Genomic DNA, 9083 nt, shown 5'->3' on the forward strand with positions numbered 1-9083 from the left:
ATGGGCTGACTTCTGCTTTTGTCCTCTGTGACTGTGTCTGTGCTTTTAATATTCTTGATAATGTTCTCAACATGATGCACTCAGCCGCTTCGATTGTTCGCCAGTTAAAATGTAACGTATCTATGTATAGATCAGTTCCTCGCGAATTATATGGACGCGCTGGTGATGATAATAAATTGATCAGCACTCTTTTCAAGCTCTCTACAAGTATATTTTTAGTGTTTTATGATTTTGTGAATGGTGAATTGTCTCGATATTTGAACGAACGGCAGTGCTTCGGTATTATGAATATCGCTCTCGCCCCTCGGTGCCTGGAAACAAAACTCACCGTTTTGTCCAAACAACAACAGCAGATGTTGTTTGATTTTTTTTTAAAGCAAAGGGCTGGAATAATGTGGCGGGTGGTTTAAGTGTTTTTGGTCTTTGGTGGTTAAGTTGAGAATGGAGTTTCATCAGTGTTCCAGATGTTACATCACATCTGTGGATGCAGCCACACTTTCACATCACTATATAGACATGAATTGTCTGTCTTTGACCAGGTGGATCGTGGAGCTCAGATGAGCGTTCGACAGTCAGTATGACATGAAGAATAAAAACGAACAGGGCACATTAGGTCAAGTACTTATCTTCAATTGTCAAATCCCGCGAATTATATGGATTGCATCACTGCCTGGTTCGGCAACTTGAACGTCCAGGAGCGGAAAAGACTGCAAAAAGTTGTGGTCCCTGCCCATTCCATAACCGGCTCGGACCCCCGGACCCCCCCCCCCCCCCCTCCCCCCCCCCCCCCCCCCTCCCCCCCCCCCCCCTCCCCCCCCCCCCCCCAACCCCCCTCCATCCTATCATCAAAGGGATGTATAGGAGTCGCTGCCTCAAAAAGGCATCTAACATCATCAGAGACCCACACCATCCTGGCCACACACTCATCTCACCACTGCCATCGGGAAGAAGGTACCGGAGCCTGAAAACTAACGTCCAGGTTGAGGAACAGCTTCTTCCCTACAACCATCAGGCTATTAAACATTGCAACCTCATATGCTCTGAACTACAATAGTTATTGTATTATTATTGCACTGTTATTGTTTGTTTTGAGTATGTGTGCATGTATACATGCAAAAATGTCATTGTTCTATCTGGGACATATGACAATAAAACATTCTTGAATCTCGACTCTCAACTCCACCCTCGGCCTCGCGGTGCACCCCAACACAAACCTGGTACTTTCACTTTATACTCTTTTTGGTCGTGCTGAACCACGCAGAAGATGTCACCTCCCCCTGCCGCCGCCTCGGTGATGGTTAACTCGCTGCTCCGGGTATAAGTTCCCAACTTATTGAACACTGCCGGGTAGTCCTTCACTCCGGTCTCCAGTTGTATATCATCTTTCTTCCAAGAAACATTGGCGCCTGCAGGGGAATAGCCCAACGCCAAACAACCATAGGTGAACGAACCACTGGAGCCGTGATCCTCGCAGGTGAAGAGAATGAAGGGACTGGGCGCCGATGGAGCCGCTGCAAAGCAAACGCCACATGAATGTTAAACTCTCTCTCTCTCTCTTGTCTATTCCATGCAACTTCACCTGAGTATCACACACTATTAGTTAATCATTCCGCCTTGATCCCACCTTGGAAAACATTGGCTGAAAATGTCTTGGGGTGCCAATATCTGGCAGTTACTGCCAAATGTACGCACAATTTCGAGTTGCAAATATATCGATAGGCCTCCAGTATTAATTACTGTAAAATCCCCAGGATTTCTCAGGAATGCTCAATGGCTATAACTAACGTTGGCGTATGGGTTACAATCTCACCAAACTCCTTGTTGCGACTGGGGATGATGGAGCAAGGGCGGATCTACGGGATACAGTGTAGACACGTGTGAGAGTCTCGTCTATTGTAAAAGTGGGGAATACCCGCTCCCTAAAGAATGAAGACCTCGGATATCCTGGGATGGAACAACTCATCTTGGGAGCAGTTGCGCGGAGATGGATGAATTTGGGAAAAGGACATAGAGTCTTTGCAGGAGGAAAGGTTGGAAGAGGTGTAGTCCTGATAGCTGTGGGAGTCTGTAGATTTGTCATTTACGTCAGTCGATTGTCTATCTCCTGCGATGGAGACGGTGAGATCAACAAAGGGGAGGTATGTGTCGGGGATAGACCCGGGGAATTTGATCGTACGGTCAAAGTTTGTAGACAATGAAGTCGATGAGTTCTGCATGGGTACAGGAGGAAGAGTTCGGGGAATCGGCCAGTCTGTGTCAGGGGTTGTCCCGTGTACCCAACTAAATGGAAATTGGTGAAATGATGTGCAATGTAGGAAACGACATTGTCTCTGCTATTTGAATCGAACAGTTATCCCACTAATCCGTGAACAGAGTGGGAATTGAAATCAATGGTTCAAACGAGGGTTTGACTGACGTTCAAAATCACATTTGCATTTATTTAATTAAAATTAAATAATTTAGGTAGGTTTCGCTTGGGCCACTGAGAGTGCCCATGGCTAAACTTTTGATTTGAAGGGAGAGGGAAGAGTTTTTGTCATAAATGGTTCAGAGATTATCCGATAAAATCACAGACAATGTTTTCCACATCGGGTCCCGAACATAAATTGGGAGAAGACAAAAATAAACAATCACAATCTTGTTCGTGTAATTTGGCCTTAAATGTGTCCATCGAACGAAACCAACTAAGGGGGTGGATGGGATTGAAATGGTAACGACAAATAACACACTTAAAATGTTACTTTTTAACTGTATTTTGTTTTCCCATCACTCACGAAAATATACCGATCATTTGTATGTCGACCGTAATTGCAAGGACATTCCAAAAATCAAACCAGCCGGCAAGAACATTACATTCATACCAGATTAAAAACATGTATGAGATTGCATTGGTAAGGATTAAAAAGAACTCTCTCAATATAATATCTGAATTAATAAAGGTTATGTACCACAACTTCTGGAAACTAAATGTAGCATATAAATTGTAAGAACATGTTAATACTTCGTAATTAAATAAATTGGCACATGTTTCAAATGTTTGTCTGTGTGCATCATTGCCTCAATGAATTCAATAATAATCAATTAAAATTAATGTGGATGCAATGACGCTCAGTTCAGTTTCCAGTATCTTTAAAACGAGTTTACATTTACAATGTCACCGGCACGGAAGAACGAATGATTAACATTGTATCACTGTGTTTAAGAAGGAACTGCAGATGCTGGAAAATCGAAGGTACACAAAAAAGCTGGAGAAACTCAGCGGGTGCAGCAACATCTACGGAGCGAAGGAAAAGGGCAACGTTTCGGGCCGAAACCCTTCTTCAGACGGGGTTGTATCATTGTAAACATTGTATCACTGTCCGATAGGAAACGAATATAAAATATACCAATTATAAATTATAACCTGCAATCTATTAAAACAATATCTGAGTTTGCTTCGTGACTTCAACAGGAAAAGGCTTTCATTCATATAGAGGAAGTCTACGTTTAATAGTGAAAATGTACAATGTTGCTAAATCAATGTTTTAATTAAATAAATGTCAATTTGAACGACACTCAAACCCTCCTTTAAGCCATGGATTTCAATTCGCACTCTGTTCAAGGATTAATGGGAAACCCTGTTTTATAATTAAGATTAAGATAGCGGAGTCAGGGGATATGGGGAGAAAGCAGGAAAGGGGACTGATTGGGGAAGATCAGCCATGATCACATTAAATGGCGGTGCTAGCTCGAAGGACCGAATGGCCTCTACTCCTGCACCTATTGTCTAAATTAGCAGAGAAAATTCCGTTTCCAACATTTCATTTTTCCCAATTTCTCATTTTTTTTACGGCAACTATTCGTAAAACGGACATTTTTCATTAGCAATTCATTAAATAGAGGAACATTTTGTTTAAATGACATTGGGAGCCATAGACAAACACGAATTCAAATTCTCTTTCTAATAAATCCACGGATTACAAATTATTCAAGAACTGCAGCTGTTCCGAAATCTCCCCGTTTTACATTCAACGCATTTTCCAAATGGGAAAACTCGTGATCTTTGACAGGAAACAGAGCAATGGGTCATTGGGTTAGGCAGCATTTGTGGAAAGTGGAAACAAAGCATTTGCCAGGTCGACTATCGTTGGGAGAATAAACCATTGCGAATTCCGCTTCGATTAGAGATATAGCATAGAAATAGATCCTTCTGCCAACCAAATCCACGGCGACACACACGTTCCACGTTATCGCACCCCCGACCCACCCGGGTCAATCACCCGGGTCAATTAACCTGCAAACCTGCACTCTTTGGGGTTGTGGGAGGAAAGCAGAGAACCAGTAACAAACCACAGGGAGAACGCACAGTTCTCAGTCTGCACCTGATGTCGGGAACGAAGTCGGGTCTCTGGCGCTACCAGCTGTCATTCGGCTCCCCTCTATGGGATTTGTCTTTCGCCACAGGCTGCGTGACCCTCTAGGTGTTTGCAACATTTACTCTTCCTATTTATGATTTCTAGTAATTTTTTCTTATTTTTATTTTTAAACATATATCTTCTTTGCGTTTATTGAAATAACCTAATCGGACACTTCATACAACAGCAATACCCGGTCGCTGCCAGTCGAATTGAACGTACAAACACGTCCAATTGCGCACCAATATCGTCTCCCGCAATGACCGGCTGAATCATACCGCCGATGGGATGAATCGCTTAACACAAATTTGCTGAAACTCTTCACAAAAATCCAAATATCTATGTCCAAAGACCACCGAAATTCATTGCTCCATTGACCACCGAGCCAATCATTGTTGAAATAACGACGAATAACACAATACACGTGAATTACATAGATAACATTTCCATATAATGTGAATTTCATTCAGTTCCTCCGTCACCCTAGTTCCTCTGTCCCCTATTACACCCGGTACATTGTCATTCTGTAGATCGTGTTTCACGGACTTTGCTTTCTTAGCTTTGCTGTATCATTGGTTCACATGGCCAACTCATTGTACTTCAAGATAGACAAAAAAAGTTGGAGTAACTCAGCGGGAGAAGCAGAGTTACTCCAGCTTTGTGTCAATCGGCAGCATAAATCAGCATCCATAGTTCCTCTCTATTCATTGTACTTCAAGATATATAACTGACGCTGAACCTTGCTGTCTGTGTTTTGCTGCAAGAAAATGTTACTTCTTCCATGCAAGTTGTGTTAGCGATTGGATTAAAGTTGGCAAGGTGATTTCACCAATTAATACATATACTTTAAAAACTTGAACATTTTACACCCAAGATTTATCCGCTTCTGTCCTTTGTTTCATATGCGCTGAGAAGAAACAAACTGAGGCAAAGTACCTGCTGTTGATCAGAAAATACAGTTCGATGCATCGCAGATCAAGGACCACAACAATCTCAAACAATTAGAAAGCCGAGTGAAAGCAAATTGATACTCATTTTCCCACTAATTTGGAATTAAACCGAATCCGTTTCATAGTCAAAGGATCGAAGGTCATAGCACACAAGGCAAGTTTAAATCGTGAATATCACTGCAGCGGAATCACATAACAATCTAAAGCAACATCGATCCAACATTGTAATGAATGGGTCATTAATGTAGAAGAACAATTTAATATAATTATTGGAAATATCGAGTAAAATTACAACTGGATACATCTAGATACTGAATAGGATGAGGTTTCTTACCGTTGGTTACCGTCACCATGGTGCCTGCTCCCCAGTAGTCAAGATAGTCACAGTGTTACATTCTATGGGCTTCCTCACACAATAACATGATCTGCACAAGGTAGGCAAAAAATAACAAAATTCCTGTAATTATTCGTATTTCACATCGAAGGTGAATGGCTTATTGCTCTTTGAAAACAATGAATGCGTTAAATAAATCATTTCAACAATAATCAGATACCACGGCTCCGTGTATTAAACAGGGCAGTGAAATGTGATAAGAATTATCTACATATAAAATACAAATTACTTCGTTACCTATACAACAAAATGTGCGAAAATATCCCTGGACATGTTTATGCTCCTGTTGTATGAAATATTGAATTGAAAATATCATATACTGGCCCAGACCACCGTATTATGGGTTGTGGATGTTTTTGTATTGGTAGGAACCGCTGTGCCATCCAGTATACACAGTGAAACATACCATGTCAAATACCTCGCTCTTCAAGAACTGATGCATGCACTGCTCACAGACGATATGTCCCAGGGTACTCTTCGCTGTCACTTACAAAGCTAAACGCTGTTCTTCTAAAACTCATATAAAATAACGTTAATTGGTCGGAAGACAGTTGGACATTCCTCAAAACAATCCATGTAACTTTAAACGGTGACATTTTATTTTATTTTTCTTCACTGGGCTTCTCCTACGGTGCTTGTAGGTTGGAGCAGGAGAAAACTAGGTGTCGGGGTTTTTGTACGGGGAAGTCGCTGTTTGTAGCACCGTGACCCACTGTTGTACACAGTGAGACAGACCCGCACAAAAACCTCCCATACAGTTCACACTCAGGTTTCATTTGAAACGGCCTTCGACACGATTTTAAATGGTCCAGCAATTCACAGAGAACACAATATACACAACACCAACAATATAAATATACACAACATCAACAATATAAATATACACAACACCAACAATCTCCCTCCATCTCACTTGCTTAATGGAATGAGCATATTTTCCTGGTCTATGGTTTTGCACAACGCCTATGGGTATGCGTGAAGCGAATATAAAAAACTCACACGAATGCGCTGGTTACATTTTTGAATATCGTGTTGGATTTGCGAATGGTACTTTGCATCAATTTCCCGACTGTTATTATAGCTGTAGGAATAATTGCTCACCTCTAGTCTTTGATGGTAAAAGCTGGACTTCCCAACGTGCCGTTCTTGTACGGGTCTGACACTGAATGCTCACACTGTGTCTCTCGCACAGTAATAGACAGCGGTGTCTTCGATCCTCAGGTTCCTGGCCGTCACGATGAAGATATTATTCGTATTGTCGTTGGACGGAGTAAATCGGCTGTTTATCCCCGGAGCGAAGTGCTCGCTACCAGGAGAGTGGTAGTCAAGCAGCCACTCCAGCCCCTGCCCGGGGACCTGACGGACCAAATGCATATAGTAGCTGCCAACACTGAACCCGCTGATTTTACAGGTCAGTGTGATGGAGCCTCCAGGAGTGGCCGTCTCTGTCTTGGGCTGAGTTAGAACGATATCGGAATGGACACCTGCAAGTTAAAAAAAAAAAGGCATGAATGGCGAGGATAAAATATTGACCATTGATCCCCGACTCTAATTATCAAGAGGAAATAAATTGGGACGGTTCTAGAGTGGGTAGAAGGGGAATGGTGTAGTGGATACACCACTGAGAAACTTGCGTGGGGAATTTGTCCAACTCATTACTCACGGACTATTAACGCCAGGAACAAACTCAGTGAAACCGCCGACATCATCCCGCTGGGAAGTGTGACCCTGTTGTTTCTGTACAGAACCTCGCAACAAACCAATTGCAAGGAAGTTGGATTTCGGCCCCTCTTAGAGAGAATTAAATACCCGGCAAAAGAGGGCGCGGCTGTGGGCGGGACATGTAAACCGAGTGGTGCAGCGGGCGGAGCTGAAACACGGCTCCCAACTCAACAGCAACAGGGACTCACGCTATCACATCTATTAGAAACATAAAAACATAGAAAATAGGTGCAGGAGTAGGCCATTCGGCCCTTCGATCCTGCACCGCCATTCAATATGATCATGGCTGATCATCCAACTCTGTATCATGTACCTGCCTTCTCTCCATACCCCCACAAGGGCCACATCTAACTCCCTCTTAAATATAGCCAATGAACTGGCCTCAACTATCTTCTGTGGCAGAGAATTCCAGAGATTCACCACTCTCTGTGTGAAAAATGTTTTTTTCATCTCGGTCCTAAAAGATTTCCCCCTTATCCTTAAACTGTGACCCCTTGTTCTGGACTTCCCAAACATCGGAAACAATCTTCCTGCATCTAGCCTGTCCAACCGCATAAGAATTTTGTAAGTTTCTATAAGATCCCTCCTCAAACTTCTATATTCTGCTAACTAACCCTTCCTCATTACTCAATACCCAGTCTAGAATAGCCTGCTCTCTCGTTGGTTCCTCTACATGTTGGTTTATAAAACTATCCCACATACATTCCAAGAAATCCTCTTCCTCAGCACCCCTGCCAATTTGATTCACACAATCTATATGTAGATTGAAGTCACCCATTATAACTGTTTTACCTTTGTTGCACGCTTTTCTAATTTCCTGTTTGATGCCATCCCCAACTCCACTACTACTGTTAGGTGGCCTGTACACAACTCCCACTAGCGTTTTCTGCCCCTTAGTGTTTCGCAGCTCTATCCATATCGATTCCACATCCTCCAAGCTAATGTCCTTCCTTTCTATTGCGTTAATCTCCTCTCTAACCAGCAACGCTACCCCACCTCCTTTTCCTTTCTGTCTATCCCTCCCGAATATTGAATATCCCTGGATGTTCAGCTCCCAGCCTTGGTCACCCTGGAGCCATGTCTCCGTGATCCCAACTATATCATAGTCATTAATAGCTATCTGCACATTAAACTCATCCACCTTATTACGAATGCCCCTTGCTGATACAGATGCACAAGAGGTTAATAAAACAGCGTGCTTTTCCGCCCCTTACACAATATAAGCAAAATATAAGCAATATATAGCAAAAGGATTTGAGTATAGGAGCAGGGAGGTTCTACTGCAGTTGTACAGGGTCTTGGTGAGACCACACCTGGAGTATTGCATACAGTTTTGGTCCCCTAATCTGAGGAAAGACATTCTTGCCATAGAGGGAGTACAGAGAAGGTTCACCAGACTGATTGTTCAAAAGGGAACTGCAGATACTGAAATCTGAAGAAGGGTTTCGGCCCGAAACGTCGCCTATTTCCTTCGCTCCATAGATGCTGCTGCACCCGCTGAGTTTCCCCAGCAATTTTGTGTACCTTCACCAGACTGATTCCTGGGATGTCAGGACTTTCATATGAAGAAAGACTGGATAGACTCGGTTTGTACTCGCTAGAATTTAGAAGATTGAGGGGGGA

The 9083-nt window shown here is 42.8% G+C and overlaps 2 gene segments (V, D, J or C); both read right to left on the reverse strand.

The window, feature by feature from the left end:
- Positions 1-6972, reverse strand: part of LOC116982414 — a 13240-nt gene extending 6268 nt beyond the window's left edge. Inside the window, 3 exon segments of the C gene segment in view lie at positions 1216-1511; positions 5679-5769; positions 6840-6972. Coding sequence covers positions 1216-1511; positions 5679-5697 — 315 coding nt within the window.
- Positions 6879-7509, reverse strand: LOC116982416. The segment is given in 2 exon segments: positions 6879-7222; positions 7402-7509. Coding segments are annotated over 2 exon segments (360 nt in total).
- Between the last annotated feature and the right edge of the window lie 1574 nt (positions 7510-9083).

This window comes from Amblyraja radiata, chromosome 17, assembly GCF_010909765.2.
Source record: "Amblyraja radiata isolate CabotCenter1 chromosome 17, sAmbRad1.1.pri, whole genome shotgun sequence".
Classification (NCBI taxonomy): domain Eukaryota; kingdom Metazoa; phylum Chordata; class Chondrichthyes; order Rajiformes; family Rajidae; genus Amblyraja; species Amblyraja radiata.